This window comes from Stigmatopora nigra, chromosome 5 (assembly GCF_051989575.1).
Source record: "Stigmatopora nigra isolate UIUO_SnigA chromosome 5, RoL_Snig_1.1, whole genome shotgun sequence".
NCBI classification, from domain to species: domain Eukaryota; kingdom Metazoa; phylum Chordata; class Actinopteri; order Syngnathiformes; family Syngnathidae; genus Stigmatopora; species Stigmatopora nigra.
The window spans coordinates 12,292,501-12,317,843 of NC_135512.1; the positions used below are offsets into that span (position 1 = coordinate 12,292,501).

Below are 25,343 nucleotides of genomic sequence, written 5' to 3' on the forward strand. Positions count from 1 at the left end.
AAGAAAAAGTTATAAGAGGAGTGACCTACTTCGAGATTGGTCGATTATCGCGGTCATGTATGGTCTACATCAGTGGTTTTCAAAGTGGGCGGTACCGCCCCTCGGGGGGTGGTGTGAACTTTCAGGGGGGCGCTGACGAATAAACAGGCGAATGGGGGGCGTTGAAATAGTGAAGGGGGCGATGGAGCAATTACAGTAAAATGTGACGTTGGTGTTTGTAGAAAGACCGGAAAAATTGATTGTCTGTAATAAAAAGTCGACAAAAAACAAGCTTTATTGAAACAAGAAACGTTGTCTGCTCGAGCGCTCACGAGCAGCGCGCATATACCGTATATCACTAATTGTCGCGAGTTTATCGTCGATGCAGGCGACTGGGGAAACCACCACCATCCAGTCAGCCGCAGAGGAGCACACAATAGCGCGCCGGCAACGCTTAACCACAGACGTATGCGCACAGCGACCGGCTTAATGCATCAGCTATCAATTTTTATGATTCGAGGTGAACTGCGCATTGGTCTATTAAAAGAAACGAAATTAGCGAATAATATCTGAGGCGCCTGTCTTCTATTTATTTAAGCTTCGTTCGTTGGAAAGGGGTAAAGAGGGGGGCGTTGGCATTTTGGCCCGGCGGTGAAGGGGGCGGTGGCCAAAAAAGTTTGAAAATCACTGGTCTACATTAACCATGACATTCGAGGGATTACTGTACTAGTTCTATTTGCTCTTCTACTGTTTTGTTTATTCAGAATTCCCCATTTAGTTCCCTTGGATGAAGAGTGAGTGCTAAGTTGCAACCTTGTTCGATTGCTTGATTCATCTTGCTCGTGACTTTTTATGTAGAGGGCTTTTTGTGGTGTTGTTTAGACAGTTTGTGACCCTGTAAAATTAGTTTCATTTTTTTATTTCTCAACACATTGAATGTGCTTGAAGACAAGTAATGAACATGTGTAACGACTGGGCACAAGCCAAAGCCTGAAAACACGATTAAAAGACTGTCCTTGGCTAGTGGCCACTCGAAGTTGTTTCCTGTTTCTCGCCCAAAATCAGTCATCCTTTCCATTATAAGGAAATATTTTTGATATAGTCCCATCTTTGGTGGAGTCATTGTTTTACTTTTCGGACCCCAAAAGTGGATCGTGGTGCCGATTGGATAACTTTATTCATCCCGTATTCGGGAAATTTCATTGTGACAGTAGCATGAAGGGGGGAGGGGAATGCAGATACCAAAATAAAAAACACAGTTACAAGTTAGACAGTTAGTTACAATTTGGACAAGTCATTGACAGGTAGCTAAAATTACCAAGGTCATCGGTTATGAATGGTGTATTTGTAGTCTAAAAAGAAAACAAAATGATTCAGTATTCACTTTCTTTAACTAGGATTCATTCTTGTTTTTATATACTTTTTTTTGATAAGGCTACTTTTGAACTGGCCATGTTTTCTCTATATTTCTTCTGTATTCTCTCTGTAAAAGTTGGCCGTGTCGTAGTGACAAAATGAAAAGGTGGTCCCAGTGTGGCAACAACTGAAAACTAACTCTTTGTCAAAGCCATGGAATGACAAATGTGACTTATTGTACTGAGTAACCATGACATAAATGTTTGTATAACTTTAATTTGCTACAGTAAGTTTTTTTAAAAGTATCTTCCAACTTGACATCTTTGGCACTAAGTTCCTATTGAAGAACCTCATGAATATTTTATTGTGTAGCCTTTAATGTGAAATATACATTATTACTATGATATATTTTATTCCATTGTTTAATTTAGTATTTTGTTATACCCAAATACAGTGTCTAAAGGCCACTTAATTGGATGATGGAGTTGGGCAGGCTACTATGTGAAAAAATGAAGCGATCCAACAGAAGAGACCCAATCATCACTTCGCCTTCATCCTCTTGGGGTTTGGAGATTCACTTCTTCTTACCAGATGTGCATCAGCTGGAGTTCTTCAAAGGCACCTACACTGCAGAGGAGCTGTGTGTAGAGGCTGCTAAGAAATGCTGTAAGTGGCTATGGTTTAGCTGGCAAAAAAGGAAGCCAATTTCCTATAATTGTTTTAGCCCTCCTTTGTCAGCAATTGTCAAGCAAACAAGGGTCTTAAGTTGACATGAATGGCAAGCTGCCACACTTATTACCATCAAGTGTATCAATTGGGAGGCAATTTTAATACAATTTGGGTTTGACATTAAAAAATGATTAGATTATATCAACGTGTTAAACAGGCTCATGTAATTTTAGCTCAGGAAAAAAAATACATATCTATATAAATGTGTATGTTAATGTTTGTGTCCGTGTTTGTGTGATGTATTTTCAGGAATAGAAAAGTCACAGTGCTATTTTTATAGTTTGGCTCGGGGTGCAAATTATGTGTGAAATTATTCACACATTATTATATCGTTTTAAGTTTTATCTTTAAACTGATCGATAATTTCAACATTGGCAGTGGGCAGATTGATAGATCTGAAAATACGACTTCACTTCTGGAACAGGTCAAGAAAGAGTGAGATCGATTCATTAGGAAATAGTTTTATTACCGGACTGCAGAATGGGGAGAGAGCTCAAACAGCTGCAAACACGCTCACAGTCTGTCATCCTTGCTACTCTCTCTGAATGAACAGTGGGTCAGTTTTTATATAGGAAGACAGGGTAATATTTCTAAGACAGTGATGTAGGACAGAGTTTATGTAAACAAAACTTTGGGCTAATATGGTTAGACATTTGCAGGTTTAAGTTGTATGCAAACACAATATTTTTATAGCTCACAAAAACTGCTATCTTATATTGCGGGATTCGAATAAACAGGCCCAAAGCGAGTTAGCCACATTGCACAATACCAGGAAACAATTGCAAACCCTGTTAGTCAGCCTATCTTACATTTTGCGAGGTGAACAAACAATTTAAAGGCCAGCTAGTTAGCCTATCTTACATTCCACTGTCTTAACAAACAATAAAACTAAATATCCCAGCAGTCACTGCGCTGTACTTTTTCTACGGGAAAAAAGTAGTCGTGTACCCTATCAACTCATTTATTTTATTTTATCGTGATAACAATTTTAGTATTTGTCCATATATAAAGCGCACTGGATATAAGGCGCCCTTTTTAAGACTTTTATGTGCGCTTTATAGCCGTGAAAATATGGTAAACGAAAGCCTTTTTGCATCATCTTCCCAAACACTTCTTTAAAGGCATGAGCAATCAATCTGCACAGCAAATGTACAATACCCGAATCTATTCAAATAGGTTACAATCCAAAAATATCGTAATATAATATAGACCAGTCAAGGGTGTAGTCTGCCTTTCGCCTAAAGACAGCTGGGTTAGGCTCCAGCAACCCTCGCAACCCTTTCGAGGGTGGGTGGTATGGAAGATGAATGAAAAGATGAAACGTTAGGTCTGAAAAAATAAGTGCTAATGTATGTATAGCATTACAGCTCTTCAAGTTAAATTGTGACTGATATGAATATATTGTATATGGGATGAAATGGTCAAGTTAACATTTAACTGTTCTTCCTGTATTTTTTTCTTTTCATCAGCTATTTCCCCCATGTGCCATAATCTTTTTTGCCTCTACAATGAGGTGACAAGCATGTGGTGCCCGCCTAATTATGAATTCAAAATCACAGATGACACCAGTATCAAGCTACAATATCGAATGAGGTGAGATTTAACTTCATTTGACTTTAAAGTTAAAATAAACACCTCAAAATACAATTTACATGATTTGTCTTCTGCTCTGCATTTTCAAGAAAATTGAATAGTACTATTGCCAATCTCTATGATATACAATTGTACTTGTGGGTCCTGTTTTGTGTTCCAACCGATGCAGCACTGACAGTTTATCCAATGTGGTTTCCACCTCTGCCCTCAATCAGTAGACTATGTGAAAGACTGCATACTGCAAATGAGAAAATATTGCGTACTGTATATCACATTCATTTGAAAGACCGTTGCTTTAAGCGACTTGTGGATATCTTAGACCTCTGATTAAGGAGAAAATAATGTTTGAACACATAAAAGATCACCACTTATGAATGTAGTGATTTTAAGACATCTAACATAAACAGTGATGGACTGACACATGGATGAGTGGGGGAATGAGATTTATTGATGTCACGAGGAACGGTGGGATATCTAGAACATTCTCGCATTAGATTGGCTATATTAGTATATGTACTGATAAAATGTTTGCCCACATTAGTGGCGGCCACTTCCTTGAAGTTGTGGCATGGATTGATGTTTTTCCTCTTCTATTAAAAAATCCAATTATTTTTCCTAAAATGCACATTAGAAATGTGTTGTCTGCCACTTGTAATTACATTTTTAATCCTGCAAATATTTTACACTAATCAGTCTTTTTTACTTTTATTCGCAGATTTTATTTCAAGAATTGGCATGGTACTAATGAAGGTGAGTCTCCTGTTTGGAGACACTGCATCAGTAAACTCAAAGGAGGTATCAAAACACCAGAAGGTGCACCACTCCTGGACAGTCCATCTCTTGACTACCTTTTTTACCAGGTAGTGAACATTTATGCACGTTTTGTGGTGAGAGATACGAACCCCACAAGCCTTGGTGTCAAAACACTACTAATGTGGTGGCTATCAATGTTTTGATAATGCGCACGATGTGGTATCATTCAATGTGACTGACTCACTCGGGTTTCCATGGTCTATACTGGTCGAGGTCTTGATGAGTTGCAGAATCACCTTGAGCCCTGCAGTATGGCTCCTCTTGCTGGTGGCTGGTATGGGGCTTGTCCTCTGCTCTGTTTCCGGAGCAGCATTTCCTTACACTACATGACACACATACATATAAGATGGGGTCCACTTGAGAGTGTTAAGGAAATTGTGCTAAAACAGTCTAAACTAAAGAAGCCAGGCTCTGATGTGCAGCCAGGGGAGGCAGTTAGGGATCAGCTTCACCTTTCATTATGGGTCTATAGAATGAAAGATACACTACATCGTTATATTTATTGTGTGAAATTTCCTTGGCACGAGGAGCCAAACAACCATTCACACTCACACCCATAGCCAGGGGCAATTTAGAGTGTCCAATCAGTCAAGCATAGAATGTGGTAGGAAACCGGAGTACCCGAAAAAAACCCACGCAGGCCTGGGGAGAACTTTGGTTGCCAGCCAATCAAAGGGCACACGGAGACAAACATCCACTCACAGTCATATCAAGGGACAGTTTAGAGTGCTCATTTAGCCAACCATGCATGTTTTTGGGACATGTGAGGAAACTGGATTACCTGGGAATTAATGTTTATTATTAATATTATTTTATTCTTCCAGGGTCAGCATGATTTTCACACGGGTATGTTACCCCTTCGAACATGTGTCTCCGAGTCCGAGCAGCACGAACTGGAAAATGAATGTCTGGGAATGGCTGTGCTTGCCATCACTCACTATTCCAAGAGCATGGACATCCCCCTGTCTGCTGCTTCACAATCACTCAAGTATGACACTTATATCAATGAATGTCTTCAAAATGTAGAAACCCATGATCATTGTATTTCTATCAACCTATACTTATTGTGGAACCTCAAAAACTTAAAAGAAGCAAAAATAAACAAACTGGAGAATGCAATTATTTTTATGTAAAAGTTTCAAGTGAATAATTACTGCCATCAGGACAAGTAAATTGTGAGAATGTGAACCCTAACAAAGACCAAAGAGCTATTACATTGAGAATTAACAAAATGCTGCGGACTTGTTAACATGATAACTTGAGCCACCAAAATGTTGGGGTCATTACTAACAATATTACTGCTAACAACAAACAGTACTGACACAAGAACAATATGGAAATGCATAAGATAATTTAGGCAAAAAAGATTTAGTGGTATGCATAATTTAAGGATGTGATTAAATAGGTTTAAGCACCTGTTTGTTGTTGAAAAATATTCCTAATAGATGTTTTTCTTTTTCATGCCTACAGCTACAAGCGTTTCATTCCAGAGACAATGAATGCAAACATAAAGCAGCGTAATATTTTGACACGCATCCGCATCAACAATGTCTTCAAAAAATTCCTCAGTGAATTCAATTACCGAACAGTCAAGGTCAGTGACATCCCACTGTACGACCTGAAGATTAAGTATCTGGCTACTTTGGAAGGACTGACCAATGGCATGGGCAGTGAGATAACAGAGCCTACCTGGCTGCGTGTAACACAAGATGGAGACACCGTGAATGGTGGCAATTATGGTAAGACTTGAAGTTCCTTGATTTCTAGTTGATGGATACTGCCTGGCGTACTGAATCTTTGTGTTTTTGAGACATGTTCTGTAGCTTTTGTATCTGTTTTTAGTGTATTCGTGATTTAATAGAACATCCAATAATTTTTAAAATATAATTTCCAGTCAGACAAATGAACAAATCTGAGAGTCACAATTGTCACTGAAATAATTAGAAACTGACAAAACAGTGACCAATGTAATGAAAGTTAACCAATAACACTCTGGCATTGCTCATAAACTATAAAAGCATTCTATTCTATTCAATTCATATTGTGGTTTACTAAAGCCCGATTTGTCTTTTCTTATATTCACTATTTTCAAAAGAATATGAGTTATGAACTTTAAAACCCTGTAATTATTTATATATGAAATACCACTTTTCATGCTTTATTGTGTCATGTGTGTCTGTGTTTACAGCATACTACAACCAAATTCAAGGACAGAGCCCACAACAAACAATGGATACTTGGGATAATGTACAAGTATGTGTGTCTGGTACAACAGGCATTTCCTGGAGAAAGAAGAAATCCCCCACAGTAAATCACTGTTATATACCGTATTTTTCCTGAATATTCATGGCACCGGACTTTAAGTCGTATTAGTAAAAAAATTGACAATTAAATGTCTCATCTCATTATATATATATATATATATATATATATATATATATATATATATATATATATATATATATATATATATATATATATATATATATATATATATATATATATATATATATATATATATATATATATTTCTGAAATTTATGTATTTACCTCATTATAATCATCTTACCTTAAATTGCTATTGCCAAGTAATAATTAATTTTGCATCGTACTGTACAGCTCAAAGTATCAAATTGCTATAAAAGAGTCTAACCTGATTTTATTTGCTTGTCTATTCAATTAAACCACATTTTCGATGTCTGTCTTCAATATAGAAAACGATGAGTTCTAAAGAGAAGAGCAGGTCCAAAAAAAACAAACAGAATGAAAATTTGAGAGGAAAAGTAGCTGACGAAGCCTGGGAGCGATTCTGCGACTTCCATGAAATCATGCACGCAGCCATTAAGGATGCCACAGTCACGATTCACAGACAGGATTACAAAAAAATGGTGAGACAAGTGGAGAACACGACAACACTGTTACTGAGTCCTCAGAAAGTCTGTTACCCTTTTCATTTCTATTAAGAACATTTATTATGAAGGTAATTGGGCCGTTTTTGAACTTTAAACAGTAGTTCTTGTCAAATCAACTATACATTTTCATAGGTAACCCAGTTTAGGGCTCTTCCTTATCCTCACTTTCACTTGACGCTTATTTGCTCCTAACCTAAAATTTCAGAAGCGTCAGCAGAATTTTTTAAAGTTTTGGACTTAAGTTGCCTTTCTGAACTCTAATAAATCACCTTCCGTTTCTTCAGGAGATGCGTATGGCATCGTGGGCTGAGGCGGTTTCCTTTGCATCTCTTGTGGATGGGTATTTCAGGCTAACAGTGGATGCCCACCACTACTTGTGCATTGAGGTGGCTCCATCTTCAGTGGTGCAAAACAACAACAATGGCTGCCATGGCCCTATTTGGTATGTTCTTGCATTTTTATTAATGCCGTTTTCGTTGTTCCTTGTACAGGCTTATTGTTTTATTTTATTTTATTGAATGGATATAGTACACCACTTACTATGGGTTGTTTATAAATCCCAACTATTTGCACAAGTTACTATTTTCCCTTAAAAATTCAAGACTAAAGAGTGCACCCGACTATATTTTACATGATCTCGTTAAAAATACACAATGTATAAGCCACACCTATAAGATGCATGAGGAGAAATCATATCGTATACTACTTTATGGACTTCAGGCTGATGGTTGTCACTGCTGGCCCTAACATGGTAGTTTCGTGATAGCACACTGCAGATTTAAAAAAAAAAAATAATTATATCTCAAACCTGATTGAAGTTTGCGGCCATTTTGATCATTTTTTTACCCAAGTACTATGACGTAGAGCTGCAATTAACCGTAATGTACCTTTCTGAGTAATTTGACATTTAATTCAATGCTTTATTCATTAATCAGATCTATTGTAGTTGCCTTCACAATTCAATAATACTAATAACCAAGATACGTGTTTTGGGGCATGTTTTAAATAAAAATAAAGACAAAATGAATTCCTACTTGACACAAAAATACTATTTTATTACAACTGACCTGAAACAAAAACAATAGTACAAAGATCAGGCAAAATTATGTTAATTCAAATTTAAAAATTGGTACTAGTTGACGTTTTTCTCTATTAGCTAAGAGTTGATATAAATTGTCACTTATTCATATATATTATTTAAACAAAAATGTACCTGTTTTTCTTTAAACCAAGAATGTCGCACTGTTAATAATGAAAAAATAAACTCAATGAAAAAAGCATTATCTGGAACACTGCGACCTAAAGATCATCAACTTTACACATTATAACAATGCACTTACAACAATTTTCTTGCAACTAGATGAGGTGATCAGGTGTCATTAGGCTACATGATGACAAATTCAACGTTTATTTATACAGAGGATTTTTAGTATCGCTACATTTTAATTAATGGCAGGAATGGCAAGGAACAATTAGGTGCATACTGGCAGCTACTGTACAAGACTGTGTACTGGCCATTTCTAGTACACACCAAATTTGTTTGCAACAAATTTAATTATCTATTTTTATTGACTTTATCGAGTAGTTGTTGCAGACTTACAATGATGTGAAGCTAAAGCTATAGCCGACTTGGCGTAATATGTTTTCAATGGTGCAAACACATTTTTCAGCTTGTCAACTCAACTTTATTTATACAGAGCTTTTATTACAGCCTCATCTGTTTCCTTTTTTCTACCTTTCATTATATATGATATCATTGATTGACTACCATTGTTGATTTCCGACACCAGCACAGAGTATGCCATCCAAAAACTGCGGCAGGAGGGCAATGAAGAGGGCATGTACATTCTTCGCTGGAGTGTTACAGACTACCAGTATATTGTCATCACTGTGGCCTGCAGTGAGGTATGGAGCTTCACTGCATTATCATTCTCATGCTTTTCATTTGGTTGCGCAAGGTTTCAGACCATTTGAAAACAAAATCTACAGCAATTTCCAGTGTGAGGTGCACCTGAGTAAAAGTTTCTGACTTTCTTTCCATTTTAGATTGATCTCAATAAATCCGCTCCTGTGCAACAGTATAAAAACTTCCAAATTGAAGTGACTCCGGGTGAGTTCCGCCTTCATGGAACAGATACTGCCAGACCCACTCTGAAGGAGCTATTAAAGCATCTGGAGAGCCAAAGTCTACGCTCTGACAATCTCCATTTCCATCTACACCGCTGCTGCCCTCCTCAACCTCGGGGTAAGGACTGTTTGTACATGCAGTAAAATGCAACTAAAAACTTTGCCTATTCCCAAATTTTTGCGGGAGAACCAAAAATAATAAAACCTATTGAGAAAGACTTGACAATCACAAAAAGAAAGGTGGTTAGTTTTTCCTCCATCCACCGCTAAAACTTACCTCTACCCTTCAACTTCCTGCAACACAATTTTATAATAATTATCATACGTGAGCTCAATAGTGTGAATATATTCATCCGTCAGATTACCATAATGTTACCTCTCTACTATGTACTATATAATTGAGGTGAATCATTTTGTCATTAAGTAGATTAATAATAGACATGTATTAGAATTTTCCAAAAAAATATTGCTGTCATTAAGTTCTTTATCTTCAAACAAATCCTTGTTTGATTTTTTTTTTATGGACAAGATAAAATCTCAAGACTGCTTAAAAAATTAACTGCAGGGTTGAATTATTCTTAACGCCACTGTACATAACCATAATACTCAATTTTATTAAGTAGCCTTACTAGTTAGATGCTCATTTAGTTGAAGAAATTTTGAACAATCTGGTATATGGCAAAAGTGATTACATTTGATTAGTCTTAGTCTATAAAGCATTGGCTCCCATTGGAAGCTGCACCAATTTGGTATTAAAATATTTACCGTTAACAAATACTTCAGCATGTAAAATCTCTGGAAAATAATATAATGCAAACAATAGGCCCACCTCTTGTGCATATGCATGTTTCACATGTTCAAATAGTCACAAACATGCACAGGAAGAGAGTTGTAAATGTGGCTTTCCGGTGACAAATGTATGTTTGCTTCCGTGAACGAGAGTTTGTAAGTGTTACAGAAGCTGTTGCTGTTTGGAAATACAGATTAAAGTCTCCTTGACATAGCAGTAAATTATATCCATTACAAAATGTATGATAACATCTGCTTGTCACACAGTACATTTTTTTGGGCTGACGAGAACTCTTGTAAGCAAGGAATTTTGGCAGTCTAACAGTTTTCCCCAATCATGTATTTTCTCTTTGCTAGTTTGTGAAACATAGTTAGGCATTAGTAGAAATTATATAATTAAATTAAATGAACATTACGCCAGGTGTTCTTCTCTAAATTTGTTGTAACATTTTTTTGTTTTATACATTTCGGGGGTAAAAGTTGGAAATTTTGGTGGCTATGTTGCTGCTATTAAGGCTTTAGATCAATATATGGTTTCATAATGGCACTTTGATTGCATGCCTGATCATGAATGAGCTTGAGAAAATTATATGCATATGAGTGCTCTTATACTTTCAAAGCCTGATTTTGAGCATTGTCATCATGCTAAACTACATTGTGATGCCATTTTGGCATCATAACTACATTAACATATGAGTGAGTTAGTGAAAAATCTAAAATGGTGACCAAGAAAAAAACTGCAATTATACTGTTAATGATACATTTAAGTTGATTGTAAATTAACCAATATTCCAAGTAAAAAGTATATTAAAATATAACGATATCAAAAGAGCGACAAAACATTTAAGCTGTTATACTTTACTCGCTACTTCTTATGAGCTTCGCCTTATAAGCTGATTTAGTCTATTTCAATCCTTTCAATACTTTTCATATGGAATCAACGTGAACACCAAAAAAAATCATGAACGGGATATTTATTTGGCTGAATAGAACAAAGATTTTAATGTTTTTTTTTTAATGTTGTTTGCTCATGGTTTTTGCAGAGATATCCAATTTGCTGGTGTTCACCAACGACAAAGCCTGGGTGCCTCCAACACCCATGCAAGAGAGTCAGGTCATCATTCATCGCATTCACAAGGAAGAAATTGAACAGGTACACTTTTACTTGATTTCTGTCTACATCTGTGCTGTCAAACTCAGTTTAGTTTGCAGCCCACATCCACATGAAGTTGATTTCGGGTGGCCCAGATCACCATTGTTTTGGCCTAATAAGAAATAAACAGGCGAACGAGTGGTTAGTGCATCGACCTTACAGTTCTGGGATCGAGGGTTTGATGCCAGGTGATCATATATATGTGTATATATATATATGTGTATATATGTATGTATATGTGTATCTATGTGTATATATATGTATATATATATATGTATATATATGTATATGTATATGTATATGTATATGTGTGTATATATATATATATATATATATATATATATATATATATATATATATATATATATATATATATATATATATATATATATATATATATATATATATATATATATATATATATATATATATATATATATTATAATCAGCAACACGCTTATTTATTTATATATTTATTTATTACCGTATTTATTTATGACTAAAGTGTCTTTTTCCGTGTCTATATTCTCGCCCTCTTGCTACTGTGACAGTGAAATTTCCCGAATAGGGGATGAATAAAGTTATATAATGTAATGTAAGCATTCCATGAGCCAGAAATTTTGGCAGAATTCAGGCAAATAGCAAACATCCCTGGTCTAGAGAGAAAATACATTACAAAGCCACACAGTGTAAAAACTGGAAATGACTGTTCATATATCATGAATTGTCTTATTAAATTACGTTAGCATACAATATATATGTATTCCTGATGTATTCGTGTGGGCATGTTTACTGGACTACAGAAGTATTGTATTTTCTTCTACTCAATGCTGTTCTTTTGCTATGCACTATAGGAGGCGCATCTTGGTCACGGCACAAGAACAAAAATATTCTCAGGCACACTGAAAGTAAAAAACGATGATGATGCTGGTTACGGATCTTTCCAAGAGTATCAGGTGGTGCTCAAAGTACTGGGTTCAGGGCATAGAGACATTTCCTTGGTAAGATTACATCCTAAATGCACAACTCTTTGTTCCGAACTTCCGCTTATGTGGTCCACCTGCATTATATATTTTATATTTTTCCTCTTTTCAGGCTTTTTTTGAAACCGCAAGTATGATGCGGCAAGTTTCTCATAAGCACATTGTGCTATTGTTTGGAGTCTGTGTCCGCCATCTGGAGAGTAAGTGCAAATTTGAAGCTACAAACAAACAATGTGTGTTATGGAAGAGCAGAGTGTGGCAAACTTATGTATTTTGTGTGTGTGTCAGATATCATTGTGGAAGAGTTTGTAGAACTGGGACCATTGGATTTATTCATGAGAAGGCAGAAATCCCCACTTAGCACAGCTTGGAAGTTCCAGGTAGCCAAGCAGCTGGCCTCAGCTCTCAGCTATTTGGTAAGAAACACATGCGTCAAATTAGATGATCAGCCTTCTTGCCCAATGTGATATGTATAATAAAACATAACTGCGAGATTTTAAATAATTTGTCTTTGAACTTCAGGAAGATAAAAAGTTGGTCCATGGTTTTGTGCGCGCAAAGAACATTCTGTTGGCCCGAAGTGGACTGGAAGATGGTCAATGGGGACCCTTTATCAAGCTGAGTGATCCAGGAATTCCAATCACTGTACTCACAAGAGAAGGTGTGTTTGGCTACCAAATAATGAAACTAAAAGGTTGCCTCATACATTAGAGACGCTCTGCCAGCTATTTTATATCTTTTTCTTAGCAATTCCAACCCACCTCAACCACCATCAAATATTATTTTTGTCCTCCTTTTAGTCATCGAACTCACATATCTCATTTTAGCATTTAACATGATATTGAAATTAAGGGTTTGCTCATTGTAAAACCAGGACTTGTCTACTATTTTGTAGTACATGTAATGGGTGTGTAAGTATTTGAAATTATTTTGATATATATTAGACACAAGTATTAACAATGCAAATAATAATCACCAATATTGATAATATCCAGCATGTTAAGAACAATTTAATCCTTTTGTAGTTGTTTAATATTATTGTTGTTATCATTTATGGTAATTTATGCTAATACTTTGTTGTTGTTGTTTTTTTGCATCTTGATGTGTACTGTCTGCTGTTACACTGCAGAACGTGTGCATCGCATACCCTGGATCGCACCTGAGTGTGTGAAAGATGTGTCTTCCCTGAGTATTGCAGCTGATAAGTGGGGCTTTGGGACCACCCTGTGGGAGATTTGTTATAATGGAGAAGAGCCGCTTAAAGAAAAGAAACTTACAGAGGTACGGAGATGAGTTTCTGCATTCATTTTCCTATGAAATTATTCACTCTCTTTTGTTTGGAGTAGAAGGAGAGGTTTTATGAAACAGAGTACCAGCTTGTGACCCCGGACTACCGAGAGTTGGCTGAACTAATGATCCGATGCATGAACTATGACCCAAAGAAGAGACCTTTCTTCAGGGCAATTGTGAGGGATCTTGACAAACTGGAAGAACAAAGTAAGAGCACCGTGTTTTTAAGGAAGACTCACCACACATTTCATGTACTGCTCTCATAACAAAGATCTTCCACCAAAAACAATACTCTTTAAGCCAAATCACACAATTTATACTACTGGTCTTAATGCTCAATTCACATTTAGTGAGTTTTGTCCCTTTTTCTGTTTGCTATACATTTCAGGGGAGGGGACATATCCAATTTAAGTGTGTATAAATCCATTGAACAAATGCTTTGTTTCTAAACATGGAGATCAAATATGTACTTGCCTTCGCCATTTAGTCGATTCATAATCGTTTAATTTTCTACATGATTTCTTGGTTCTATTTGAGGATATACCATGGTGGTGTGTTTGTGTGTGTGTGTTTGGGTTAGGGTATGGGGGGAGGGGGGGATTCTAGTAGTCATGGCCCATGAGTTCGGAGGGTGTGCAGCTGTGACGTGTCTCATTACCAACAAAGTTCGCCGAATTGAAGCATAGCAGCGACAGGCCTCTCTAGGTGTCCAAGATGAAACGATTGACTTACCGAGTAGCTGTGGCAGGTCGTTTAGGCGAGCATGACCCGTTAGGCAGGAGAGACAGGAGAGAGACATGGCTGCATCTGAGCCAAAATTAGATACTTTTAATTTGATTTCTTCATTTCGACCAGTTGCATTAAATGAAGGCCAATACCGATATATGTAATAAATGTCCAAAAATTGGCGCCGATAATCGGTCAATCTATATCAAACACTCACTCGCACAAGAAATTTGAGATGCAATGTCACTCAGAAAGTATTCAAGATGCTAGTTATGTTTGCATGAGGTCTCACAGCTATGCTATAACCAGGATTATGCTTCTTTTATAGTTCAAGATCCCTCCATCCAATCACCGCCTACTTCAGAAGTGGACCCAACTGTGTTTGAAGAGAGATTCCTGAGAATTATCAGAGAACTCGGAAAGGTAAGGCAGTTTTCCAGATTTTTGAATAATTTTGGGGGGATTATTTAATTCCTGTTAATAAAATTTTGATGAGAACGACTTTCTAATGGTAATATAGGCTGCATAGTTTTAAATTAGAAGATTTTCAGATAGTGGTATGACTTGAGATTTTTTTCAATGCAAAAAGTGTGCCGCAGCTCAAAAAAGGTTGGGAAACACTGTTGTAGTTTATATTGTGGTGTGATGCAATGCAGCAAAGGCTTATTGCAGTATGCCTGGTAATATATTTGAATTAACAAAATTTAAGTTTTTTTTTTTGTCCACGAAAGAATGAAAACCAAAAAAACAATGTTTCATTAATTGTTTATTACATTGGATTGGATTGGATTGGATAACTTTATTCATCCCGTAATCGGGAAATTTCTTTGTTGCAATAGGAAGAGGGTGAGGATGCAGGAATAGAAAAGGCATTATACACAAATGGGTACTTAATAGTAAGTTAATAAATAAATACATGAATAAATATATAAATAGGTAACTGTGTTGGTGAGATTTATATATACATACACATACATATATATACAAGCACATCTACACTGTATCCGAAATTCGGGAGGTCCTAACCCACAGCCTTTTTGAGTTAAAGAGCCTGACGGCTGATGGGAGGAAGGATCTGCGGAAGCGCTCCTTCCTGCAATGAGGGTGTAGCAGTCTATTGCTGAAAGAGCTTTGGAGGGACTCCACAGACTCATGCAGGGGGTGGGAGGTGCTGTCCATGATGGACCTCATCCTGGTCAGCATCCTCCGCTCTCCCACTTCCTCCACAGAGTCCAAAGGACAGCCCAGAACAGAGCTGGCCCTCCTGATCAGCTTGTTCAGCCTGTTCCTGTCCCTCTCCGTGCTCCCACTTCCCCAACAGACCACTGCATAAAACACAGTAGATGCCACCGCAGTGTCATAGAAGGTCCTCAACAGTGACCTGCACACACCAAAGGACCGTAGGCTCCTCAACAGGTAGAGGCGGCTCTGGCCCCTTCTGTACAGGGCATCTATGTTTGTGGACCAGTCTAGTCTACTGTTGAGGTGAACACCCAGATACTTCAAGTCCTCCACGATTTCAATGTCTTTACCCTGGATGTTCACCTGAGTGGTCTGTTGAGGTGTCCTCCGAAAGTCAACGACCATTTCCTTTGTCTTACTGGTGTTGATGTGCAGGTGGTTTTGCCTACACCAGTCGACAAAGGCTGTGATGACTCCCCTGTACTCCAGGTCGTTCCCGTCAGTCACTCGTCCAACAATGGCGGTGTCATCGGAGAATTTCTGGAGGTGGCAGGTGTCTGTATTATGTTTAAAGTCTGACGTGTAGAGGGAGAAGAGTAGTGGGGAAAGCACTGTGCCTTGTGGGGCCCCCGTGCTGCAAGTTACCACATCAGACGTACAGTCCTGGAGTCTCACATATTGTGGTCTGTTGGTGAGGAAGTCGATGATCCATGCAGCTAGGTGGTTCCTTACTCCAGCCACCTCCAGTTTCCCTCTCAGAAGGACCGGCTGAATGGTGTTGAATGCGCTGGAGAGGTCAAAAAACATCATTCTCACCGTGCTTCCCGAGTTCTCCAGGTGTGAAAGAGACCTGTGCATCAGGTAGGTGGTAGCATCTTCCACACCAATGCCTGGACGATAGGCGAACTGCAGAGGGTCCAGCTCTGCATTCATCAGGGGGCTCAGGTGGTTGAGGATGATCCTCTCCAGTGTCTTGATCAGGTGAGAGGTTAGTGCTACCGGCCTGAAGTGGTTTGGCTCCCTGGGGTTCGCAGTCTTTGGGACTGGGACCACGCAGGAAGTTTTCCACAAGGTGGGGACCTTCTGCAGACTGAGGCTGAGGTTGAAAATATGCAGAATCACTGTGCCAAGCTGATCCGCACACTCTCTCAGTAGTCTGGAGCTGAGGCCGTCCGGACCGGTAGCCTTCCTTGCCTCGATCTTCTTTAGTTGTTTTGTCACCTGATCGACAGTGATGCAGAGACCGGTGGAAGAGGGGGAGGAAGAGGGGGAGGAAGAGGAGAACGAGGGGGTAGAGTTGCTTCTGGTCTGGGGGGTCAGGGGAGCAGGGGCAGGGCTGAATCTGTTAAAGAACTGATTCAGTTCGTTGGCCCACTCCCCGTCTCCGGACTCCGGGCCTCTCCCACTGTTGCCTCCATGGCCCGAGATGGTCCTCAAGCTCCTCCAGACCTCTTTGGTGTTGCCTCTTTGGAGTTGCTTCTCTAGCCTCCTCCTGTAGCTGGTCTTTCCCCTCCTTATCTCTCTCTTCAGCTCCTTCTGGACCGTTTTGAGACTCTCCTTCTCCCCAGACCTAAAAGCCCTCTTCTTCTTGTTCAGGAGGGCCCTTAGATCCCTGGTGACCCACGGCTTATTGTTGGAGTAACAACGGACCTTCTTGGAGGGTACGATGTTCTCCACACAGAAGTTGATGTAATCTGTGATGCAGTGGGTCAAGCTGTCGATGTCTTCCCCATGTGATTTGCACAGCACCTCCCAGTCGGTTGTCTCAAAACAGTCCCTCAGTACCATGCTGGTCTCCTCGGTCCATCTTTGTATGATCCTCGTGGTAGGTTTTATTTTCCTCACCATAGGGATGTAGGTGGGGATCAGATGGACCAGGTTGTGGTCTGAGCGGCCCAGTGGGGGAAGGGGGGCTGAGCTGTATGCCTCCTTTGTGTTGGCATACAGCAGGTCCAGAGTTTTTTGTTCCCTGGTGCAGCACTTCACATACTGAGTGAAGGTGGGGAGAGTCGAAGTCAAGGGAGCATGGTTAAAATCACCGGAGATAAGAAGGAGAGACTGGGGGTGTGACGTCTGTAGCCGGGACAGAGTAGTGTGGAGCAGCTCACGAGCCACTGCCGCATCGGCCGAGGGAGGTATATACACAGTTATTATGATGACGTGCGAGAACTCCCGGGGGATGTAAAACGGCCTGATGCTAACAGCTACTAGCTCGATATTTCGAGTGCAAAATTGCTCCTTCACAGTAATATGCCCAGGACTGCACCATCTACTGTTAATAAAGACAGCTAGTCCCCCACCTTTCTTCCTACCGCTCTCCTCAGGGTCCCTGTCCGCCCTCACCAGCTGAAAGCCATCCAAGGAGATTAGAGAGTCTGGTATTCGCTCATCCAGCCAGGTCTCCGTGAAGCAGATAATGCAGGCGCTCCGATATTGTCCTTGTTGTTTGGTCAGCGCCGTTAGCTCTTCCATCTTGTTGGGGAGAGATCTTACGTTCCCCATTATAATAGATGGAATGCTGGGTCTGAAGCGTCGCTTTTTCTCCTGGCATTTTCGTCCGGCTCTGCATCCTCTTCTCTTCCTCTTTAACTCAGCGGGGAGGTCCAAGTCCAGGGGAATCCCGGTATTGCGTAGCGCTAACAGTTGATCCCTCGTGTAAAGCAGCGTAGGCATGGCTGGGTGGGTCAAAATAGTCTCCAAAATTTTGAAATTTGAATTTGAAAAGATGGACTAAACTAGTAGATCAAAGACTGCCTCTCGCACAGCTTGAGTCTTGGAGTAGAGTCTTGAAAGTAAAGTCCCAAAACATTAAAGTATCGAATATAATATATAAAGTGAAGTAACAACTAAAGTCTTAAGAGACAATAAAAACATAAAATAAAGGATAAAAATCCGTAAAAAAGCTGTACAAACACAGAATTCGAGTGAGGGTTTAGGGAGCTATTGCAACAAGCAGCCGCTTTGAACGGCGCCCTATGATGTGACATATATATATATATATATATATATATATATATATATATATATATATATATATATATATATATATATATATATATATATATATATATATATATATATATATATATATATATATATATATATATATATATATATATATATATATATATATATATATATATATATATATATATATATATATATATATATATATATATATATATATATATATATATATATATATATATATATATATATATATATATATATATATATATATATATATATAAATTAATAAATAATAACTACATATATAAATGGATAAATAAATAAGAACTAAAACATATAAATGGATAAATAAATAAGAACTAAAACATATAAATTAATAAATAATAAATACGCCTATAAATAAAAAATAACTAAATATATAAATATATATTGTTTTCATTAATTCAGTACATTTTCTAGTTGTATCTGTTTTCAATGGTTACGGCTTGCTTCAAAAAAGAATCACGCATCCGTGTTACCCAGACCTTTAACACCATGGGAAACTAGCGCCTGAAAGAGAAAAAAATGGACGTAAATGGTTGAAGAAAATAAATGGATAATTCTATATAGGCTTGAGTTTGAATGTAAAACATATTTACTGCTACACAGTATATGGGGAAATTGAGTTGAATATGGCATTTAACAATACTTGACTTAGTACAGTATTGTTAAATACAGTGTACTATGTTTACTGTCGTGTCTTCTTGTATATTCAACTCAGCTTTATTCATAAAGAAGGTTAAAACTCACAGCACCTGAAAATAAAGTGTTGTACAGTAAACATAAAATGTATGTCTACCTAATTGAGTGCCTTATATAATATGCTAACATGGCTTGATCTCTCCAAAGGGCCACTTTGGTAGGGTGGAGCTGTGTCGATACGACCCTCGCGGAGATGGGACTGGCGAGTTAGTGGCGGTCAAATCACTCAATTTTGAGGAAGGACAGGAGAAGGGCACCAATCTCCTTTGTGAAATTAATATTCTGAAGGCCCTCTACCATGAAAATATTGTGAAGTACAAGGGGATTTGTCTGGAAGAAAGTAAGTGTATCTAGATTATTCAGTACAGTCTGAAAAGTTGAAAGAATTGAATTGAAAGCTTTATTGTCATTGTACATCATACAATGAGATGCTTAGTGTTTTTTGTTTAAACTTAAAAGTGCTGGATTGGGTTGTAAAATTGGAAATTCTATGGGGAAGAGTTATTTTCTAAGTACTGTCATTGCTGCACTATAAGGCGCACCAGATACTGCTGACCAAAGTGTCTAGTTTTAATGGCTCACCAAGTGTTCTAAATTGCATTGAATCACACATCTGTAAGATCACAACATGTCAAGATACAAAAAAACTAAATTTACATCACAGAATAACAGTCTTGGCGTCCCGCAGGGGTCAATGCTAGGTCCACTGCTCTTCAGTCATAAACAATCTGCCTACTATTGCCTTATTGTTTTTATCTTCTGTTTTTAACATCAACTTGCCCAATCGACTAAAGGTAGAAATTAGACTTTGGCTATAATCTTACATATTTACATATCTATATGTATATTTTCACTAATAAGTATTGTCTCTTTATTACCAAATAAATCAAACTCTATTGATCCATATTCTTTTAGTTGCGCCTCATAGTGTAGAAAAATGTGCTAGACGCTCTCCCCTAACTTTAGGAGGAAGAACGTTTATGTTCCTAACTTGGTGTCCTCATCTTTGTTTGTGTGTGAGCAGGTGGTCGAGCCACCAAGCTGATAATGGAGTATCTTCCTCTGGGAAGTTTGAAAGATTACCTGCCTGACAATAAAAGCAAGATCAGTCTTAGTACCCTGTTGAGCTACTCTACTCAAATATGCCAGGTAGTTAACTCTTGTTTTCCTTAGCGGTGAAAAAGAACAACGTGCATCTTTTTCGTTTCCTTAACCGTAGTGATTTTTCACCCTGATGTGCAATTTGATTAGACTTATTGAGGTTTGTTCCACATTCTGTAGCAGCTAAAGTTTTCAATAGTGTGCCTAATCAAAAACGGCATATTTTAGTCTAACATTCATTGAATCATTTATCAGAAGAGAACAATTATATTTTAAAATTGTTGTTTTTTTTCTTTCTTGCCAGGGTATGGAGTATTTGGGATCACAAAATTACATCCACCGTGATCTTGCTGCCCGAAATGTGCTGGTGGAGAATGAGAGCACTGTGAAGATCGCTGACTTTGGCCTGACTAAAAGTATTAAAGAAAACGAAATGTATTACACAGTCAAGGATGACTCCGTAAGCCCTATCTACTGGTAAATACATGTGAATTGATAACTAAAAAACTTACGAATAACAGTTGCAATTTTAGTTAGTGTCATGGGGGAATGTTTTTCCGCAGGTTTGCATCACAAACGTTATGAAATAAGCCATACATTTTGATTTCGTAAGCTTCTGCACCAGACACAAGTTTCTCTATCTAGCATATTCAACAATCAATTTGAAGCTTTTCCAAAATTCATGCTTACCAGTACGATGCGTGTTTAATTTGTCCTTAAGTACGTGACCTTTTATACATATGTACCCAATTATTTATTTTATAACAAGTATTCTTTAGTTTAGTGTCCACTCATTATTTTGGTATACATTTTTAACACATGGTTTTAGTATACTTTTTTTCAGCGAGACCCGAAGTAATGATTGACATTTTAGGGTTCGTGTCCGGGATTAAGATCTTATCTCTACTTCACATTGGAAATAGTGACATTTGATGGTCCAATTTATCTCATTTATCTCATTCTACTTTCTTAAATTTTACCCACTGCATTTTTCATGATAATCCTCAGTTTGTATATAACCTACATGTCTTTATAAAAAAGGCTAATCTGGTCCACAGCAAAAGAAAAAAATATCATGTTTGAAATTCAGACATTTATTTGCCTTACACCCTAAGTCACTTAATGCTGTTTTTTTTCCTTTCCTTCTGTGCTGCAAGGTATGCTCCTGAGTGTCTGACTCGCTGCAAGTTCTACATTGCTTCTGATGTTTGGTCTTTTGGAGTGACCATGTATGAGCTCATTACCTATTGTGATCACAGCAAAGCCCCAATGCAGGTGAGTACAAGCACTCGAGTTGTACTGCAATTTACACCATTTCATCCTAATCTGCTCATTCGTGGCAAAGATTGGATTCCATCAATACTATTGGGTCCTGGAAACCAGTTCTAAGGGCCGCTGTGGGTGCAGATTTTTGTCCCAACTGATCCAGCATAGACAGTTTAACCAATGGGACTTTCTGCTGAAACGGCAGTCCACTGATTGCACTCGTAGGAGACTAGAATTGTGAAAAGGTGTCCTCTGTATGGGTTGTAATGAAAACCTGCATCCACTGCGGCACTTTGTGGAATAGTTTTTCCACCCCTGGTTTAGGTTTTGTGCTCACTGAAATGCAGTGCAATTCCACAAGATGGAGTCATCAGCTATGGACAAAGCACTACAGAGAGTATGGTGACAATATTATATATATATAGTCTCCTAAACTCACTTCAACACAGTTCCTGGGTTTCACAGCGTTGATGCTGTTTTAAAATATGATGGTTTTAGGCCGACTACAAGAACAGCTAATAGATATGCCTTTTTTAATGACATTTTAACTTAAGTCAATTCCACAATGGCCAAGATTCTTAGGGGTTTTGCATGATTTTGTTTCTAAGCCTTTATTTTTGGTGGTTGATTGATTTACATCTGATTTGATCCAAATGCCAGGAGTCTTGTTCAACCTGGCATTTTGGGAATATGTTTGACTAGACAGGGCAGTAGATAAGTGCATTCTTTTCATTTTGCAGCTCTTCACAGCCATTATGCCTGCCCCACAAGGTCAGATGACCCTTGTTCATTTGATTGCCGTGCTACAGGGTGGCGAGAGGTTACCCCAACCCGATGACTGCCCTAAGCCAGTAAGACACTTTTGGTTCGGTCTCTGAACAGCCAAATGACTTTTTTGATTATTGTAACTTATGCACTTCTATATTATTTGATTTGCCTTTGGAAAAGTCTCGCTAATGATAACAGTCGTGTGCCAAATTTTCTTAACGTAAGGACAAAGTACTTACCAAACTCGTCCGAAAGGCTCAAACTGTGTGGAGGATAATGGGATGAAGGCTGGAGGGGTTTTACAGTGCTGTCGCTGAAGCCACCGTTTGCTTACAGGTGTATGACGTGATGCGCAAGTGCTGGGAGCACGCCCCCGAAAAGAGGATCACCTTCAAACAGCTCATTGAAGAGCTGAGCAACCTGCAAGAGCAATTTTCCTCTCCCGATTAAAGCCCACATTGCATCGTTGCAACCAAACTTCTTCTTACTAACCAATGTACAGGGCATCTCTTCCTTAGGCACACTCTTCTCTATATTTGACAATATAATAATTGGTGGGGGCGACTTAGTGGCGCGAGTGGTTATCGCGTCGGTCTCACAGCCTTGGTGTCCTGGGTTCAGATCCAGGTCATGTGGGTTTCCTCCAAGTACTCCGGTTACCTCCCACATTCCAAAAAGATGCATTGTAGGCAGATTGGACACTCTAAATTGCCCCTCGGTATGGGTGAGAGTGTGGTATCGTCTCCTTGTGCCCTGCGATCGCTGGCTACCAATTCAGGGTATCCCCGAAGTCAGCTGGAATAGGCTCCAGCATCCCCACCGATACCTTAATGATGATAAAGCAGATCAGAAAAGGAGATGAGATGAGATCATTGGTGGATGAGCAAATGATATGGGATTTTTATGTGAGCTTATGGACCTAATGTGAGACAACCAATAGCAACCATACTTTAGTATAGTTGGATCTTGTTTTAAATTGAGTTTAACTCAGATACCTCTTTGGTGGTTGTAGTATTACATCATTTAGCCAGCCCTAAAATGCTTATGACACATGGCACACAGACACCCTAAATATTGATTTTTCCCTTTTAAAGGATTATTTAACTGCTCTGGATCACGTGTACTTTTATCGCACTTCTGTTATGTACATTCTTCTATGCAAGCTTAACATTTCATTATTTGTAGTTGGGTTTTTAAAAGTTATTTTTTTTAAAACAAACAAACAAAAAAACAAGTGTATTATTATTGCACGACTTATTAATCGCACCTTACTATCCAGTTAATGTGGCATTTTTAATTAAAAATTGCATTTTCATTTTATTCTGTATCTCATAGACTATCTTAGAATGTGAAAGATCAAAAAAGATTGAAGTCCACTTTTTAAATTAGGAATGTAAGACAATTCCCTCTGAGAAAACAAAATGGAAGCTATTATGTCAATTATCCATAGTTACACAATGGGAAAATAAATCAAGTCTAAGTCTTTCAAAATGCATTGTTATTGTTTCAAATATCTATGTGTATGTGTATGTGTATACGTGTATATGTGTGTGTATATGTATGTGTATAAGTGTATATGTATGTGTGTATATGAGTGTATATGTGTGTGTATATATATACCTGCATGTACATACATGCATGTACATACATACATGCATGTACATACATGTATGCATGTACATACATACATGCATGTACATACATGTATGCATGTACATACATGTATGCATGTACATACATGTATGCATGTACATACATGTATGCATGTACATACATGTATGCATGCATGTACATACATGTATGCATGCATGTACATACATGTATGCATGCATGTACATACATGTATGCATGCATGTATATACATGTATGCATGCATGTACATACATGTATGTATGTACGTACATACATGTATGTATGTACGTACATACATGTATGTACGTACATACATGTATGTATGTATGTACGTACATACATACATGTATGTATGTACGTACATACATACATGTATGTATGTACGTACATACATGTATGTATGTACGTACATACATGTATGTACGTACATACATGTATGTATGTATGTACGTACATACATGTATGTATGTATGTACGTACATACATGTATGTATGTATGTACGTACATACATGTATGTATGTATGTATGTACGTACATACATGTATGTATGTATGTACGTACATACATGTATGTATGTATGTATGTACATACATGTATGTATGTACGTACATACATGTATGTATGTATGTATGTATGTATGTACATACATGTATGTATGTATGTACGTACATACATGTATGTATGTACGTACATACATGTATGTATGTATGTACGTACATACATTTGTATGTACGTACATACATGTATGTATGTACGTACATACATACATGTATGTACGTACACATACATGTATGTATGTACGTACATACATGTATGTATGTACGTACATACATGTATGTACGTACGTACATACATGTATGTATGTATGTACGTACGTACATACATGTATGTATGTATGTACGTACATACATACATGTATGTATGTACGTACATACATACATGTATGTATGTACGTACATACATGTATGTATGTACGTACATACATGTATGTATGTATGTACGTACATACATGTATGTATGTATGTACGTACATACATGTATGTATGTATGTACGTACATACATGTATGTATGTATGTATGTACGTACATACATGTATGTATGTATGTACGTACATACATGTATGTATGTATGTATGTATGTACATACATGTATGTATGTACGTACATACATGTATGTATGTATGTACGTACATACATGTATGTATGTATGTACGTACATACATTTGTATGTA

General features: G+C 37.8%; 1 protein-coding gene across 1 annotated transcript in view; it reads left to right on the forward strand.

Annotated features, from left to right (window-relative positions):
• The window catches only part of jak1 (Janus kinase 1), a 26,192-nt gene extending 2,221 nt beyond the window's left edge, over positions 1–23,971 (forward strand). Inside the window, exons 2-25 of the mRNA XM_077716328.1 lie at positions 1,790–2,001; positions 3,534–3,657; positions 4,373–4,517; positions 5,295–5,458; positions 5,941–6,209; positions 6,659–6,777; positions 7,185–7,358; positions 7,667–7,824; positions 9,173–9,287; positions 9,429–9,627; positions 11,342–11,451; positions 12,306–12,452; positions 12,547–12,634; positions 12,723–12,850; positions 12,957–13,095; positions 13,564–13,715; positions 13,781–13,931; positions 14,779–14,873; positions 19,491–19,683; positions 20,368–20,492; positions 20,749–20,921; positions 21,602–21,719; positions 22,451–22,561; positions 22,815–23,971. Of these exons, the coding sequence (XP_077572454.1) occupies positions 1,812–2,001; positions 3,534–3,657; positions 4,373–4,517; positions 5,295–5,458; positions 5,941–6,209; positions 6,659–6,777; positions 7,185–7,358; positions 7,667–7,824; positions 9,173–9,287; positions 9,429–9,627; positions 11,342–11,451; positions 12,306–12,452; positions 12,547–12,634; positions 12,723–12,850; positions 12,957–13,095; positions 13,564–13,715; positions 13,781–13,931; positions 14,779–14,873; positions 19,491–19,683; positions 20,368–20,492; positions 20,749–20,921; positions 21,602–21,719; positions 22,451–22,561; positions 22,815–22,928 (3,501 nt within the window). The 5' untranslated portion in view covers positions 1,790–1,811 and the 3' untranslated portion in view covers positions 22,929–23,971. The remainder of the gene's footprint in view (positions 1–1,789; positions 2,002–3,533; positions 3,658–4,372; positions 4,518–5,294; positions 5,459–5,940; positions 6,210–6,658; positions 6,778–7,184; positions 7,359–7,666; positions 7,825–9,172; positions 9,288–9,428; positions 9,628–11,341; positions 11,452–12,305; positions 12,453–12,546; positions 12,635–12,722; positions 12,851–12,956; positions 13,096–13,563; positions 13,716–13,780; positions 13,932–14,778; positions 14,874–19,490; positions 19,684–20,367; positions 20,493–20,748; positions 20,922–21,601; positions 21,720–22,450; positions 22,562–22,814) is intronic.
• The last annotated feature ends 1,372 nt before the right edge of the window (positions 23,972–25,343 follow it).